At 43.4% G+C, this 18,539-nt stretch overlaps 1 protein-coding gene across 2 annotated transcripts in view; it reads right to left on the reverse strand.

Moving 5' to 3' along the window:
• LOC139381544 (RNA-binding Raly-like protein) overlaps window positions 1-18,539 on the reverse strand; it is a 41,141-nt gene that overhangs the window by 18,130 nt on the left and 4,472 nt on the right. For both annotated transcript variants that reach the window (XM_071125181.1, XM_071125171.1), the window contains exon 3: window positions 3,928-3,978. In XM_071125181.1, coding sequence (XP_070981282.1) covers window positions 3,928-3,978 — 51 coding nt within the window. The remainder of the gene's footprint in view (window positions 1-3,927; window positions 3,979-18,539) is intronic.

The raw sequence follows: 18,539 nt of genomic DNA on the forward strand, positions 1-18,539 counted from the left end.
ACACCCAGGTGGCTACACGCATCTAAGTGTGCCTGGCAGATACAGTATGTCAGCTTGGATGTCGGCCCACCACCTCAAGCTCAACATCGACAAGACAGAGCTACTCTTCCTCCCAGGGAAGGCCTGCCAGCTCCAAGACCTCTCCATCATGGTTGACAACTCCATGGTGCCCCTCTCCCAGAGTGCAAAGAACCTTGGTGTGATCCTGGACAACACCCTGTCGTTCTCTGCAAACATCAAAGCAGTGACTTATACCATCCAACCCCTGCAACTTATCCAGAACGCTGCAGCCCACCTAGTGTTCAACCTTCCCAAGTTCTCTCATGTCACCCCGCTTCTCCCCACATTCCACTAGCTTCCAGTCAAAGCTCACATCCAATACAAGACCATGGTTCTTGCCTACGGAGCAGCAAGAGGCACTGCCCCTCCCTACGTTCAGGCTATGCTCAAACCCTAGACCCCAACCCGAGTACTCTGTTCTGTCACCTCGGGTCTCTTGGCCCTCCCTCTACGGGAGGGAAGCTCCCACTTAGCCCAGTCAAAGCTCTTCTCTGTCCTGGCAACCCAATGGCAGAATCATCTTCCCCCTGAAGCTAGGACAGCAGGGTCCCTGTCCATCTTCCCAAAAACATCTAAAACCTTACCTCTTCATAGAGTATCTAAAATAATCCCACAGCACCCCACCGTGCACCACCTCCTCACCCATCCCCCACCCCCATAAAAAAAAGCCTTTTGCTCTTGACTCCCTCCCTACTAGGACTGACTTTGCTTATAGGTGCTTTATTGAGGAAAAATGTACTTACTATAACTGAGATACAGTGAATTCGGAAAGTATTTAGACTCCTTTAGTTTTTCCACATTTTGTTACGTTATTATCCTTATTCTAAAATGTATTAAATTGTTTTTTTCCCCCCTCGTCAATTTACACACAATACCCCATTGTGACAGAGCAAATTCTGTTTTTTAGAAAATGTTGCACATTTATTAAAAATAATAAATGGAAATATCACATTTACATAAGTTTTAAGACCCTTTACCCAGTCCTTTGTTGAAGCATCTTTGGCAGCGATTAAAGCCTAGAGTCTTCTTGGGTATGATGCAACAAGCTTGGCACACCTGTATTTGGGGAGTTTCTCCCATTCTTCTCTGCAGATCCTCTCAAGCTCTGTCAGGTTGGACGGGGATCTTCGCTGCACAGATATTTTCAGGTCTATCCAGAGATGTTCGATCGGGTTCAAGTCCAGGCTCTGGCTGGACCACTCAAGGACATTCAGAGACTTGTGGCTTCTCGTTGTCTTGTTGAAAGTGAACCTTCACCCCGGTCAGAGGTCCTGAGGGCTCTGGAGCAGGTTTTCATCAAGGATTTCTCTGTACTTTGCTCCATCATCTTTCCGTTGATCCTGACCAGTCTCCCAGTCCCTGCCGCTGATAAACATCCCCACAGCATGATAATGCCACCACCATGCTTCATCGTAGGGATGGTGCCAGGTTTTCTCCAGACGTGTCACTTGGCATTCAGGCCAAAATGTTCAATCTGGGTTTCATCAGACCAGAGAATCTTGTTTTTCATGGTCTGAGCGTCTTTAGCTGCCTTTTGGCAAACTCAAAGCGGATTGTCATGTGACTTTTACTGAGGAGTGGCTTCCATCTGGCAACTCTACCATAAAGACCTAATTGGTGGAGTGCTGCAGAGATGGTTGTCAACTGTGGTACCTTAAATAGACAGGTGTGTGCCTTTCCAAATCATATCCAATGAATTGAATTTACCACAGGTGGACTCCAATCAATTTGTAGAAACATCTCAAGGAAGATCAATGGGAACAGGATGCACCTGAGCTCAATGTTGGTCTGAATACTTATTTAAATAAGGTATTTACATAACTATTCAGTTTTCAGTTTTTTTTTTTTAATACATTTGCAAAGAATTCAAAAAAACTGTTTTTGCTTTGTCATTATGGGGTATTGTGTCTAGATTGCTGAGGAAAATGTTTTATTTAATCCTTTGTAGAAAAAGTCAAGGGGTTCTATCTAGCTTTCTTAAGAACAGTATGTCTGGATAAGAGTGTCTGTAAATGTAAATTTCACCTGTATTCCTACACTTTAGACCTCACAGTAGATCTCAGCTTTGTTAAAAATATACTTAAGAAAAACATTATTTTTATCATAGTGATTAAGGGGTAGAAGGCCAGCATCCCCGTCACCTCTTCCCTGTTGATGTTGAGACTGGTGTTTTGTGGGTACTATTTAATGAAGCTGCCAGTTGAGGACTTGTGAGGCGTCTGTTTCTCAAACTAGACACTCTAATGTACTTGTCCTCTTGCTCAGTTGTGCACCGGGGCCTCCCACTCCTCTTTCTATTCTGGTTAGAGCCAGTATGCGCTGTTCTGTGAAGGGGGTAGTACACAGCGTTGTACGAGATCTTCAGTTTCTTGGCAATGTTTTGCATGGAATAGCCTTCATTTCTCTGGCCGTTTTGAGCCTGTAATCGAACCCACAAATGCAGATACTCAACTAATCTAAAGAAGGCCAGTTGTATTGCTTCTTTAATCGGGACAACAGTTTTCAGCTGTGCTAACATAATTGCAAAATGATTTTCTAATGATCAATTAGCTTTTTAAAATTATAAACTTGGATTAGCTAACACAACATGCCATTGGAACACAGGAGTGATGGTTGCTGATAATGGGCCACTGTACGCCTATGTAGATATTCCATTCAAAATCAGGCATTTCCAGCTACAATAGTAATTTACAACATTAACAATGTCTGCACTGTATTTCTGATCAATTTATGTTATTTTAATGAACAGAAAACTAGCTTTTCTTTCAAAAATAAGGACATTTCTAAGTGACGCCAAACTTTTGCACGGTAGTGTATATATGGACATGCTTATCATATTTCATAAATCCCTATCTATGCTGTCCCTGCAGACAAAGCATCAGCAGCTCTTTGATATAGATAGATGCTTTCTCAGTGTCCCCATTTCGCTGCTCGAACGCCCCCCTCCCCCAGAAGTTTCTGCACACTCTTCTCTTATCTCTCCTCTCCACCGCGTCCTTTATCAGCACCAGACACAGAGGGCCCACTCCTTGCAGCCAATCAAAGCCTGGCTAATTAGGCTATTCAAGTGGAGCCTCAATGCAAAGAACGGGCTCAATTTGAGACTCCCCTCAGAACACCACAGCATTTCCCTCCCTGTGGCCCTTCACCATAGTCTCACTGTTATCACTTGTGGAATAATATAGACAGACAGAGGTACTGAAGCAAAGCAAGTGTCTTTTGTGCTGTGTAGCCATTTGGGCTGTACCAGGCAAGGGGATTTAAAAGGAGTTAACACTAAGGCGGTACAGTATATTCTCTGGTATCATATTCAACATGCATGACTTTCACAAGCAGCCATACTCCTCCTCTTAGACGAATCAGGAGTCAGAGATAAGCCTGTCCATGAGACACATGCAATCAAAGAGGAGGAGAGGGAAGACTAGAGAATTGCACTCACTTTGAGAAGGGGCTTTGCAGCACAAGAGAACATCCCCAATGGGCACAGATGTCAATTCAACGTCTAATTTGGATTTAAACTTGGTTGAATTGTCAACTAATGTGAATTCAACTTGAAATCAACAAACAATGCCACTATGTCATTGGATTTAGGTTCAAAGTAGATTACTTTTTGCAAATCCAATCAGTGTTCCCATGTTGATTCAACGTCATCGCATTGATTCTTTGGGGTTGATATGACAGGGAAACGACATTGATTCAACCAGTTTTTGCCCCGTGGGTATTTACATATAACATCTGAGTACGAGTTCTAAACAAGAAAACTGGATCATAACAGAGCCTGTTTTTTACTTGTCCATGCGAGTAAAGAACAAGAATCTCCTATAACATAGGTATGTAGGTGAGAGCAGGTGCAGTACAGCTGCCTACCTGTTGTAGAGGTCATCTGGATAGCTGTCATACTCCAGGTCATAGTCAGATCTGAGAAGAGAGAGGGAAATGGTGAGAGAGAAGGAAAGAGGAATATGATACGGTAGCTGTGCATTGGAGGGCGTGAGGGGGTATGATGGGTGTTAGAAGGGGGAAGGATAGAACACGGGTCAATGAAGACGGATAGGTGGCTTGTCCATGGAGAAGACAGATTGATACAGACACTTAAGGCTGATGTGCTATGTTTTAACATCGCTATAATATTGTCTTGACCTGTGGAATCCCTGTTACTCTGGGGACAAAGCCTCTCTTTCTTCTTCACACTCATCGGGAAAGTGAAGTGTGCTCCCGCTCCCCCTCTTGGACCTTTCCTGTCCGTTGTCACAGTTTTGGTTGAATGGTTTTCAAAATCACAGGGGGGGGGGGGGCTGTTGCTGACTGGTCAAATAACAGGCTCTGTGTTCGACCATGGAGGTCAAGCAGAAAGGGAGGGGAAACGGTCATGCTATGCAGTTTTGCTCTCAGGAGCCATTCTACTATAGCAGGCGAGAGACCACATTTCAGACATGAAATAGAAGATTAGGGTTACAATCCCAGCACATTTTTATTACACTGGGAGAAGTGGACTATTGATACACTTGTATCAATGGTTTCAGGACTCCCCTGTATCACAGATATCACAGATATGGGGTAGAATGTAAACCCGCAACTATCAACTCCAGCCTTGACTCAGCCTTTGATTCTCTCTGTGAAGTGCACAATACACACCGCCCTCATGAAAGTACTACTGAACAGTAGAGGCTCCTCAGAGGAGGAAGGGGAGGACCGTCCTACTCAGGTAATTTTTTTATTTTTATTATAGTGAAATGAATAAAGTTGTCCTTTTTAGATAAAACTATACTAAATACACTGAACAAAAATATAAACGTGTGGTGTAACTGATGTCTCTTTCCATTCATCAAATAGCGGGTGCCCAATGCACTGTTGGGGTTTGGATGCTGAAGTTATTTTGTGAGTGAACGAATGTGCCGGGTTGCCTACAGGAGCGCCTTTGTTAAGTGATTGTTTGACAATTTCAAAGATTTTACTGAGTTACAGTTCATATAAGGAAATCAGTCAATTCAAAGTAATTCATTAGGCCCTAATCTATGGATTTCACATGACTGGGACTACAGATATGCATCTGTTGATCTTAGTATGCAGGCCTAGAACTGGGACATTTTCAGTTTCCAGGAATGATGTACAGATCCTTGCGACACGGCATGAGGTGATGGCGGCGGATGAATGGCACGACAATGGGCCTCAGGATCTCCTCACGGTATCTCTGTGCATTCAAATTGCCATCGATAAAATGCAATTGTGTTCATTGTCCATAGCTTAAGCCTGCCCATACCCACTAAGAAATAGTGGGCATACGCTATACCGGTAAAACATTATCTAATTAATACAACATGCCAAAAAAACTATAGGCTATTACACCAATTTTGAACGTTACTGCATGTCAGCCACCTGAAAAATGTGTGAGTTGACTGGGAATAAGGTAGCATACGCTCCAAATTGCATTGTGGTTTGAGGAGAACACTTACATTTTGTCAAGGTGGAGATGAGTGAAGATGAGTGGCTGAGACACTCACAGACAGAGATGAGTGGCTGAGACCAAGGCACGCATGAACAACAGTGGATGCATTAATTCAGGCTACAAGTGTAGGCCTAATGACAATCGCAGAATGTCATCGCAATAGGTGTGGTGTAACTGATGTCTCTTTCCATTCATCAAATAGCGGGTGCCCAATGCACTGTTGGGGTGGGTTTGGATGCTGAAGTTATTTTGTGAGTGAACGAATGTGCCGGGTTGCCTACAGGAGTGCCTGTTTGACAATCAGATGAAAACATCATGGCTGGTTGTGTTTCTGACACATTAAAAGGTGTAGGCGGTGTGTCCATAAGGTTAGGGGAAGCTAAGCTTTCCCTACGGTAAATGTATTTAAATTGCCAAAATGATTTAACCTAATTAGCTTACTCCTGTATATAAGAAATAAATAAAATCATTCAAAATAGGCTACTACACCAGAAAGCATGATTTGGTCACAGAGGATCATTAGCTTCTTTACAAAAAAAACTGTGGATTGTTTTAAATCGCATAGCCTACAGTCGGAAGGGCACGCAATTTGGGCAGCGAGCGCTGAATATTCCAAATAGAATATATGAATGTTGAGTTACAACTGTCAGTGAAAAGCAGAGAGACCCAGCCAGGCATATCACAATATTTAAAAAAGCAATCGCGGAAAAACTGTTTGGAAAGCAAACGGCTATTGCTGCAAAGAGATGACAATTAAAAGACCCCAATCCGTCTTTTAGTTATCAAAATTCCATTCCATCCAAGACCATACCATAATCCCACTGTCACCATGGGGCACTATGTTCACAACTTTGACATCTGCAAACCGCTCACACACATGACGCCATAGACATGGTCTGCCATACACATGGTCTGCCATACACATAGTCTGCCATACACATGGTCTGCGGTTGTGAGGCCAGTTGGACATACTGCCAAATTCTCTAAAATGACGTTGGAGGTGGCTTATGGTAGAGAAATGGACATTCAATTCACTGGAAACAGCTCTGGTGGACATACCTGCAGTCAGCATGCCAACTGCAGGCTTCCTCAAAACTTAAGACATCTGTGGCATTGTGTTGTGTGACAAAACGGCACATTTTAGAGTGGCCTTTTACAGGTGCACCCAGTACAAGGTGCACCTGTGTAATGATCATGTTGTTTAATCAGATTCTTAATATGCCACACCTGTCAGGTGGATGCATTATCTTGGAAAAGGAGAAATGCTCACTAACAGGGATTTAAACAAATGTGTGCACAACATTGGAGAGAAATAAGCTTTTGGTGCGTATGGTACATTTTTGAGATATTTTCTTTCAGCTAATGAAACATGGGACTAACACTTTACATGTTGCGCTTATATTTTTGTTCAGTGTATATTCACGTCACCAACTAACTGATTAAAACACACTGTTTTGCAATGAAGGTCTATGGTGTATCCGGAGGGCAACTATTTTCCGTCGTCCTCTGGGTATATTGACTTCAACACAAAACCTAGGAGGCTCATGGTTCTCGCCCCCTTCCAAAGACTTCCAAAGTCATTATGACGACTTCTGGAGGACGTCATCCAACCTATCAGAGCTTTTGCAGCATGAACTGACATATTGTTCACCCAATCAAAGGATCAGTGTCACACCCTAATCTGTTTCACCTGTCCTTGTGCTTGTCTCCACCCTCTTCCCATGTTCCCCATTATCCCATGGGTACTTATACCTGTGTTCTCTGTTTGTCTGTTGCCAGTTTGTCTTGTTTGTTCAAGTCAGCCTTCGTTTTGTGTCCCAGCTCCTGCTTTTTTCCAATCTCTCTTCTCTCTCCCTACTGGTTTTGACCCTTGCCTGTCATGACTCCGAACCCGCCTGCCTGACCACTCTGCCTGGCGACCTGTACCTTTGCCCCCATCTGGATTCCCAAATTAGCTAGCTGGCTAATTCTATCCAACACTGGAACTCTTCCAAGTCAAGGTAAGCTTTCGCTTTTATTAATTTATTGCCACCGGGGCTGCCAGTGGAACTGTTACTGTACTGCTTGCTGTACACTGCTCTGCGTGATTGTAGCCGGTTTACTAATGCTTTAGTTCTAGGAGTTATGTTTACCATGACGTTAGCTGATATGGTGACATTGACAACGATGTAGACTGTGTGTAGCAGTTAGCGGTTATGGTCACAGACAGCTGTTGTGTTGGCACTGAAGACCCCAAGCGAAGGAAAAAGGTAAGAAGGCAGTGATTGTGTAGAAGCAAGAAGGAATTATACAACAAGCAAAGTGATGATGCTTTTTGTATGTGGATGCTATGAAAGTGAACTGTGTGTGCGGATGATCAGGGGTGTGTTCATTCGCCAATTCTGTTGAAAAATGTTTCTTAAACGGAAGCAAAGGGAACAAAACGGGGATAAATCTACCTGAATTTGTCCGATAGAGACTCTCGTTTGCAACGGTTTGGACTAATGATTACACCCTAGATCAGCTAGATGCAGGCAAGAGTGTGCAAGGTCTCTGAATGTGTCACTGTCTGTCACCTTGATTACTCCAATTTGTCTCTCGACCTGTTATAAACTTTTATTCGTAGGCTGGGTTGTAGCAACCTCATGATGGGTATAGGGAAAATTTGTGTATCATGTAGTAGCCTAAACCTATCAATGGAGAGTGAGTGAGATGACCAGAGAGAAAGAGAGAGAGAGAGCTTATCTGTATTAGCCTCAAAGCTCAAAACAGCATCCCTCCACCACCACTAAACACAGGGTCTTGTAAGCTAAAATGATATATAGCTCCAGTCCTTTTGAAAGCTAAGGCAAAAGCTCTAGTCCTGCTGTCTGCTCATTAAAAGCCCTGCATGACTCTGCTCCATTCATCTTCATCAGCTTTAATGGGTATTAATCAGCATTTAACTGTGTTATTGATTTTGGGTACTGCCAAACTCCTCACCATTTACTATTGAGTGGTGCAGTGAACCAGTCATATTGAGTTGTGTATAACCAAGCATTTAACTATTACTATTGATCTGTCTGAGGACAACAACAAAGTTACAGATGTAGGATCTTAATTTGAGCCAGTTCACTACAGCAGAAAAATGATCCTGCAGCAACAGGACATGTGAGTTATTATGTGGATTATAATTCATTGACATTTTGTTGTAGAGGATGATACATTTTCCGTTAGGTTAAATCAAGACTGAAATGTCTAAGTGGAAATAACAAACTTCAGAATCCTTTTTAAAACTCAAACACACTACCAGTTTACATTTCCCGCTTTGCAGGAAAATTGTCAGCAACAAAAGAGTGATCAAATTAAGATTCTACATCTGTACCTCCTGACTGCATCTTTGTTATTAGATATTATGGCATAGATAATTAAACTTTATACGCACTTGCCCTGTAGTGTCTCTATGTTCCCCATGCATTTACTATTTCTTGGGCTGTTTAGTCCCGCTGATCTATAATAACAGTGAAGAGTAACACTCCCACCATCTAATATGGGTTCATTAGGGCAGCGATTTGTTGTTCCCATGTGTAAAATATTGTATTGCACAGCACTGCATATAATAAAGGATAGGCTACCAGGGATAAAGGCCTTTACAGTGAAACACTATTAGTATTAATAAAGGAATTTATTCTAGGAGGCAAATCGATCTGTTTCTTTTTCTCTGTTTTCTCTGGTTTGACCAGCTGCAGTGGAGATTAACAATCCTGTTTATCTTTAATGCTTCATCCAGACAAATACCTCCTGCAGGTAAGCTGTTTGAAGCTCAGTGCATAGAGCAGAGGTAAACCAAGGTAGAAAACGCAATGATAAAGCTGAGGTAAACTGAGGTAAAACTGTATGGTACGGAGTAAGCTAAGGCCGAGCAAGGTATGCAGAAGTGAAGTAAGGTGGTCGACATACTGTAGGTAAACCATGGTCAGGGTTGGATAGGTTACTTTGTAAATGTAATCTGTTACAGTTACTAGTTATAACGTAACATTTGGTGTCATCATTGTAGTCTCTGACTTGAGGTCAGACTCTCTCAGGTGGAACAGGAACAGGTGGAACAAACTTAAACCCAGGTTTTTTTTCAATGCTGAATTGAATGTCATTGAGAAAACAGAAAGGTGTCATAATGTATTTTTTTCCGCAAACATCCTTTATGAATTTAAAAGTAATCCTAGAAGTAAGTAATCATCTACTTTTCAAAAGTATCTGTAATTTAATGTAACTGATTACAGTTGTAAAAAAAAAAAATGTAATCAGATTACATGTAATCAGTTACTCCCCAACCCTGGCCATGCTAAGGAGTACTCAAAGGTAAATATGCAACTAGCTAGTGTACACAACACAGAAAGATAGAATGAGATGAGAATGGCCCTGTGTTTTGCGCAATCATGTGACATAGCAAGATTTGATCCTGTATTTTAAGCCCTATCCAGAAATTAGAATTGCACCAAAAATTAAAGCTATTGTCTGAGGATGGTGCTGGACCATCTGCCATAAAAAGAGGCGACAGTTGATGAAAAATCCTTAAATAAAGGTTTAAATCCAGTCATGTCACATTGCCTTCCCTCCCTTCCTTCTTCCCTCCCACAGATAGAGGTATTCTGATTTAATGTAGAGCCCTCAGAAGTGTGCTGCTGTGTAATAAATCAGCTTGGCTGCAGCGTGACCAGGGTTAATGGGCCGAGGAGCTGATTTCCTGCCACTTCAGCTCCTCTCAAATCGAAGGGCGGCCCCGATTGAAGCTGAATTATGACAGACATACAGCGACGAGCGGCCATGCAGGCAGACTGGCAGAGGCTCAAATACAGGAGGATGTCACTGTGTCTTATACAATAAACCTTATGCAAAGGCTGAATCTGGCGACCCCAATGTACAAGTTTTGAGGTAAATTGTTGGTACTGAGATTATATGGCAGTATTAGTGATTTCATCAACAATGCAGCATTAACTGGTCCAGAATGTTCTTTCAATAGTCCCTCTTTTGACGGAGCAAGGGGATCTTTAAATGCAAAACACCTGTATGTGTCATAACCTTTTGTTTGCTGCCTTGTTATTTGTTCCCATCTTTCGTTTGTTCTTTGCTGGTAAAACAAAGCTTACCATACTGAATGTATTGTCTCTAAGAGAGACGGGGAGGTTTAATGGTTGGAGTTTTACATTACATAATAATTAACCTGTTATTTTTCTGTTCAAAGGAAGTGCTGATTCATCTTTTCCTATTAAATGCACATCTTAGCAGGAGATGAAGGCCAAAGACATAATTACCGTTCCGTCTCTCTCTCTCTTCCTTCCTTCCTTCCTTCCTTCCTTCCTTCCTTCCTTCCTTCCTTCCTTCCTTCCTTCCTTCCTTCCTTCCTTCCTTCCTTCCGTCCTTCCGTCCTTTCTTCCTTCCCTCTGTCCCTCCCTCTCTTGCTTTGTCTATGTGTTACAATCACATTGAACACAGGAACGAAAGAGAAAAATACGGAAGATATAAAACACAACCATAGGTGTGCAGAACACAATGTAGCCTACTGTGAACATAGCCAAACAGATCAAGGCACAGTTTCAAACTGAAACCCCCAAACATACGCTTTGATCATATGGAACTTTTCCACCGTTGAGCCAATTAAAACCTCTCTTGAAACAAGTTTGGTTGTAGATGCCCTGAGGCCTTCAGCCTGCTGTGAATTCCATGACGCTGTCGGAGACTTTCAACACAGCCAAAACCTGAAGTGAAACCCGTGCCCCTGTTGAGAAACAACCCAAATGACACACTCAAGGGTATGATCAGTCGATCACGTCAGAGGAAGAAGAGAGAGGAGGTTCCACTCCAGTGTACCTTTCTGTGATGTCGCAGTTGGCACTATTAGCTCTAATGCATGGGGCTCATGTGCTGCGCAAGGGCAGAGTCCGTAAATAAACAGGATAAAGCCCCGTAGAGATAATTCTCTTTTATCACTATAGATGAAGCACTCAATATGGATGGACCTTTGAGTATTAGTCAGGTAACAGGACCCAGTACTTAGAAACACTAGCCTCCCTCCACTGCTCAATTGGAGAAGGTGTAAAATATGGGGTGAGTTTATGGGTATATCAGGCACAGTGTGATCAAAACAACAGTGTAGGGACTTTTACTCTAAAACAGCCTGTAAAGCCTCTGAGCTCCATATTATCTCTCCATCTCTTCTGGGCTGATCTTTAAAACGCTGGCTCTGTTTGCTTTTATAGAACTGGGGAGCTGGGCTGTAACTCAGATCAAATGGATGTTGCACTCTTTTAAAGTGAAAGGGCAGCTCTCTAGAGCTCTGAAAGGCCAGCGGCAAGCACAGTCCTCACTGGCTGCGTAGCGAGCAATCTCATTTGTTTTTCTTCCCATTACTGTAATTGTGCAATATGCAATGTGGAATGATGGTCTGCTGTGACAGCCTAGGTGTCTTTTCTGTATCAATGCACCCAAATTCTGCACCCAATGTTCTTTCAAAGAGAAAAGGAACCAGGCATACAGTGTTTTTCTCCCAATAATTGGAATCTTGACAAATACTTTGCGATACTCCAAAGGATATTAATGTTTTGATGACAGTCGACAAGACTTATTGTTCCCACGAGATTAAGGAAATTGAATTTTGTATGATTCATAATACACCAAAAGAAAATAGCATTGACATTTTCACGAGTTGATCCCTGAAAGTACTGTGTGATTACCTAGATAACCTGCCAACCACTATTACGACACACTGATGCCATATTTGCTTACTGTGGATAATCCATGTCTTTATCATCACATAATAAAACAAAGCCATGAATCCCGCCTGTTGTCTAGTCTTTTTCTAAGTGGCATTGCTAGACTGATATAGAATGATCCCACTGCAATGCTACCACAGACTAATTATGTGCGAGGTCGTGGCCTGCCTCTTACTACTGCACTGGGACTGAGCCGTCCCTTCCGTCCGTCTGTCCGTGTGGCATGTTTACTGCAAGTCGACGTGCACACACTTGTGTGTGTACAAGCACAATGAAGAATACGAAGAAGATGAAGAAGAAGCACTTGGTCTCTGGGCTAGCAAGGCTCCTCTGACAGATTTATTTAGCAGTGGCAGGAAGCAGGAAGCAGGAAACAGAAGCCCTTTAGAGTGATTGCATTATGTCTGACTAATTGTGAGTGAATCCAGAGGATGGAGGGGAAGAGATCCATTGCAGGTAACATGTTTGGGCTCCCCATCGGGACAGCTCTTCAGTCAGATAGCTCCAGAGTAAGACAAGGGGTTTGGAGAGCACTACAGAGACAGATGAGGCAGAGACAGAATGGGACAGTACACAACCTTCACAAAGAGATTCAACTGTGATGGATGGGGATATGAGCAGAGATAATATATATTGTTTGACATTTTGTTCATTGAAAGCAAGTTATACAGACAAACGACTACTGCTTCTTTTTGCGTCTTTCAGTTTCGGAACCACGGTGGTGAGTTCTTGGGTTATTATCAGTGCTTAGGTCGATCCCATACAATGGTTACAATTCAAATGTGTAATCTCTGACATGGATGAATCAGTATTGTGAAGAAAAATCATGTCAATAATTTAAACTTTTTTAAAAAAATTTATTTTTTATTTTTTTTAGATCTTACAGCACCTGGTATTCCCAGGTGGTCACCCATCCAAATTCTAACCAGGCCCGACCCTGCTTAGCTACCAAATGTGTTCAGGATGGTATGACTACAATCATATTTTTTTGTAACCCATTTTCTCAAGGAGTTGCTAGAGCGCGATGAGCCAAGGAAAGCCCTCCCGGCCAAATCCTCCCCTACCCCGCACTGTGCCAATGGTGCGCCTTCCTATGGTGTTCCCGGTCATGGCCGGCAGTAGTGGTGCCTCAGTACTGTAGTACTGTAGTACTTTTGACAGCTGCGTCACTCAGCCCCCCCCCCCCCAGCAATTGCTGAAGTAAGTGTTTTGAATCCAATACAGTACTATCATTCAACCTTCCAAGACACCCCAAAGCCAAGCTGAAGGAGGAGACATTAACCAGCTAGAGTGAATTATTTTAGCAGGGGAGGAGAGCAAATTGGCCTAATTTCTGTGGCGGACCCTGAAGCTGCACAATCCACAGACAGCAGATAGCTTCCTTGGTACCAAATCAGCACTCTTATGGAGTTTACATCACTGTTCTCCCCTAGCTTAGACAAACACAACACATGACTATTGGGTAGAGTGCTGTATAGTGTACAACTCAGATAACTGACAGTGTCTTTTCTTCTCCATCCACTAAACCTTAAGAGAGAGAAAGTACTCACAAGTCATTATAGAAATAATTATCAGTATTCAACATTTGCAGCAATACACATGTAGGATAATAATTTGAGTCAGTTTCTACAATGCAGGAAAGTAATCCTGCAGCAACAGGAAATGTGAATGACTGTTTTTCGTAAGGAAAAATCAAGTCAATTTCAAAGTGGATTTTCAAAGTGGAAATTACAAACCTCAGGAGCCTTTTTAAACCGCAAATACACTACACGTTTTAACAGGGTGATCAAATTAAGATCCTACATCTGTAGAACTCTACTCTGTATGTGGATAGGTCCTACTGCTCTCCATTCTTCCGGCCTCATGAGGAGTTCCTATGAAATATGTATCAGCTTCCTGGGTTCTGATGCTTGCCTTTTGAGTGTTTATGGGGGAAATTATGGGAAGAAGTCTGGCGCTACGTGACTGTGAATGGAGGAGCATTGTGGAGGAAACGAGAGCCAAGGCAAAGGAGGGAATTGGAATTGTGTTTTTAATGCACTCACTAGAATGCAGGGAGGAAGACTATAAAGAGGAATGGGTTAGTACACTTGTGCTCCAGTCTAGTGACCCTCCTGAGAGTGGGTTGGGTGTTATGGAGGATCTAACTTGGATGAGACTGATGTTCTCTGAGGCATGGAGATTCTATGCTCTCTTCGAAGCAAGCAACACTGAACCATGCATGAGAGAACCAGCTGTTCCAGACAAATGTGTGATCATGCTCTCCATAGCTGATGTTAGTAAGACCTTTAAACAGGTCAAAATTCACAAGGCTGCAGGGCCAGACTGTTTACCAGGACGCATACTCGCGTACATTTTCAACCTCTCCCTGACAGAGTCTGGAATGCTTACATATTTCAAGCAGAACACCATAGTCCCTGTTCCCAAGACCGCCAAGGTAACCTACCTAAATAACTCCCGCCTAGTGGCACTCACGTCGGTAGCCATTAAATTATTTGAAAGGCGGACCATGGCTCACATCAACACCATCATCCCAGAAACCCTAGACCCACAACAACTTGCATACCACCCCAACAGATCCACAGATGATGCAATCTCGATTGCACTCCACACTGCCCTTTCCCACCTGGACAAAAGGAACACGTGAGAATGCTGTTCGTTGACTACAGCTACAGCTCAGTTCATTGACTACGACTACAGCTCAACACCATAGTTCCCTCAAAGCTCATCACTAAGCTAAGGACCCTGGGACTAAACACCTCCCTCTGCAACTGGATCCTGGACTGCCCCCAGGTGGTAAGGGTAGGCAACAACACATCTGCCACGCTGATCCTCAACACTTGGGCCCCTCAGGGGTGTGTGCTTAGTCCCCTTCTGTACCCCCTGTCCACCCACGACTGCATGGCCATGCACGACTCCACCACCATCATTAAGTTTGCCGACGACACAACTGTGGTAGGCTTGATCACCGACAACGAAGAGACAGTCAGAGACATGGCAGTGTGGTGCCAGGACAACAATCTCTCCCTTAATGTGAGCAAGACAAAAGAGCTGATAGTGGACTACAGCAAAATAAATGCAGAGCACATCCCCTTTCACATCGATGGGGCTAAAGTGGAGTGGGTTGAGAGCGTCAAGTTCCTTGGTGTCCACATCATTAACAAACTATATGGTCCAAACACACCAAGACAGTCATGAAGAGGCCACGACAACGCCTATATCCCCTCAGGAGATTTAAAAGATTTGGCATTAGTCCTCAGATCCTCAAAAAGTTCTGCAGCTGCACGATGGAGAACTGGTTGCATCACTGCTTGATATGGCAATTGCTCGACATCCGACTGCAAGGCACTACAGAGGGTAGTGCGTACGGCCCAGTACTTTACTGGGGCCAGCTTCCTGCCATCCAGAACCTCTATACCAGGCGGTGTCAGAGGAAGGCCCTATAAATTGTCAAAGACTCCAGCCACCCTAGTCATAGACTGTTCTCTCTGCTAGCACATGGCAAGCAGTACCGCAGTGCCAAGTCTAGGTCCAAACTGCTCCTTAACAGCTTCTACCCCAAAGCCATACAACTGCTAAGCAGTTAATCAAATGGCTACCAGGACTATTTGCAGTGACAGCCTTTTTTACGTTGCCGCTACTTGCTGTCTATTGTCTGTGCATAGTCATTTCACCAATACCTACTTTTTTCCCTTATTTTTATTTTTTTTAAATTACACCTTTTTCTCCCTAAGTGGTAGGAGTTACAGTCTTGTCCCATTGCTGCAACTCCCATTCGGACTCAGGATGCAGGGATGGGACAAGGACATCCCGGCTGGTCAAACCCTCCCCTAATACCCTGACTACTCCGCTCACGTCGCATGCGTTGCAAAATAATTTCAGAAATCCATATTATTCAATTATTGCACCCACACTGCTCGCGCACGTCAACGAGCGTCTGCGTTGCAAGGGCCAAAATAGAAGTCAGTTCTATTTGCGAATCAGATCGAGCTGCAAGTCCTGCCTCCCATCTCCTCATTGGTTTATATCAGCAGGTACCCACGTGCCATCTCCTCATTGGTAATACCCATGTGGGTGACTGAAAGACGAGCGAGGTTGGTGGCGGTAATGCACCTAATTTATGAAAGTTGCCAATCGCAATATAAAGTCCAGAGAAGAAAAAGCCTGGAAGGAGGAGAGATGACTAGAAACGATTCGGTTGACCATTTTATGTGTGGATTGATTGTCAGAGTAGAGGACCTTGTGCATTTCAGGTAAAATAACAATTCAATGTTTATATCCCAGGACAAATTAGCTAGCAACATCAAGCTAGCTAAATAGGACAAATTAGCTAGCAAGTGCAAGCTAGCTAGCTAAATTGACATAAATGTTTAATGCTTTTCGACCTGTCCCCAAATTAAAGTAATTGGTTCAGAGTTTGTTTTGGTATTTTAACCTGCGTTTCGTGATCGCATTTGGTGTGGGGGGACAAAATAAATTTAGGCACGATGGTGCACGCACGCAGCCGGTTTGGGTCCCGTGTAAACCAGACAACGCTAGGCCAATTGGAAGCCTCCTCATGGGTCTCCCGGTCGCGGCAGGCTGCAACACAGCCCGGGATCAACCCCGGGTCTGTAGTGATGCCTCTAGCACTGTGATGCAGTGCCTTAGACCGCTGCGCCACTCGGGAGGCCGTAATACCTACTTAAAAAATAAAACAAATTCTGCATTGTTGGTTAAGGGCTTGTAAGCATTTCCTGGTAACGTCTAAATCTGTTCTATTAGGTGCATGAGACAAATAAGATTTGATTTGATGTCCACTATCTCCATATACAATAACGGGCTATGGGGAATATTCAGGTCACTGACATGACCATGAGAACTGTCTCCCATTACCATCTTATTTGCAATCAATATGTATTGAGGGACTGCAGAGAAGCTATGAGTGTCTGTGGGTGTACTGTACTGCATCGCCCAGCAGCTGGATGGGCGTCGATGCCTCCCTCAACCTGCTCTTCTCTGCCTGTTGTCTCTCCTCTCTAATGAAAACTAAGTGTCCCATTAGAAGAACCAATAATGTAAACGTGGAGCCATTGCACCAAAAAATACAGTTACACTGTAGCATGGCTGTTTTAAATTGGCAAAAGGATGTGACGGATTAGAATTCCGTCGTAAGAGTAGAGGCTTCCATCATGGGGATGGAACTAGGTCTGCACAGGTCGCACACCATAACAGTTTCAAAGTTTCATCACATTTTCAAAAACACCCTAATCCTGTCTGTCTGCATGCAGTGATAATACATTTGATGTGTGTTGGTTTTTTCAAGCAGCCACAGCAGCATCAACAGTAGCAGCAGGTCTCAGGGATAGATTGATAGAGGCCACCCCAGTGACCCAATGAGAGTTAACCCCACAAAGAAATAGGACTGGGATGTGACAATGGGCACAGACTGACTGGATATTGGGCTGCTGGTGGGCTGACATCCATGCTGTCTGTGTCACGCCCTGGTCTTAGTATTTTGTGTTTTCTTCATTATTTTGGTCAGGCCAGGGTGTGACATGGGTTTATTTATGTGGTGTGTTTTGTCTTGGGGTTTTCGTAGGTATTGGGATTGTGGTATAGTGGGGTGTTCTAGCATAGTCTATGGCTGTCTGGAGTGGTTCTCAATCAGAGGCAGGTGTTTATCGTTGTCTCTGATTGGGAACCATATTTAGGCAGCCATATTCTTTGAGTGTTTTGTGGGTGATTGTTCCTGTATTTGTGTATGTTGTCACCAGATAGGCTGTTTAGGTTTTCGCACATTTATTGTTTTGTTAGTTTATTCATGTATAGTTTTTCTTCATTAAAAAAACATGAATAACCACCACGCTGCATTTTGGTCCGACTCTCCTTCACCTAAAGAAAACCGTTAGTCTGTCCATTAATCAGACCATCAGACCAGTGATGAAGTTCTGATGTCTGCTAATCCTCTGTAATCTGTCTATGGAAGCATGGCTGCAGGATCTGGGGGGTGTTGGCTAGCTGTGTTTATATACAAACTTTGGGATTGTCACTTTAAAACATGTCGTTAGACCTAGTATAAACCAGGCTTAAGGCTTGGGATAAGCTATGGGCTGGGCTGGGATACCTTGTTCAGAATCAGTCTGACAAAGGCATTCCTCTGCAGCAGCTGCTCCCAGTCCCAGAGCTTCCAGACAGACTATGGAGCCACATTCAGCAAGGCCAAACATGTAGTGAAGAAACAGTGAATACTACAACAACACCCTGGTAACTATACTGTTTTAACAACAAACTGCTACAGATGTAGGATCTTAATTTGAGCCAGT

This window comes from Oncorhynchus clarkii, chromosome 2 (genome assembly GCF_045791955.1).
Source record: "Oncorhynchus clarkii lewisi isolate Uvic-CL-2024 chromosome 2, UVic_Ocla_1.0, whole genome shotgun sequence".
NCBI classification, from domain to species: Eukaryota; Metazoa; Chordata; class Actinopteri; order Salmoniformes; family Salmonidae; genus Oncorhynchus; species Oncorhynchus clarkii.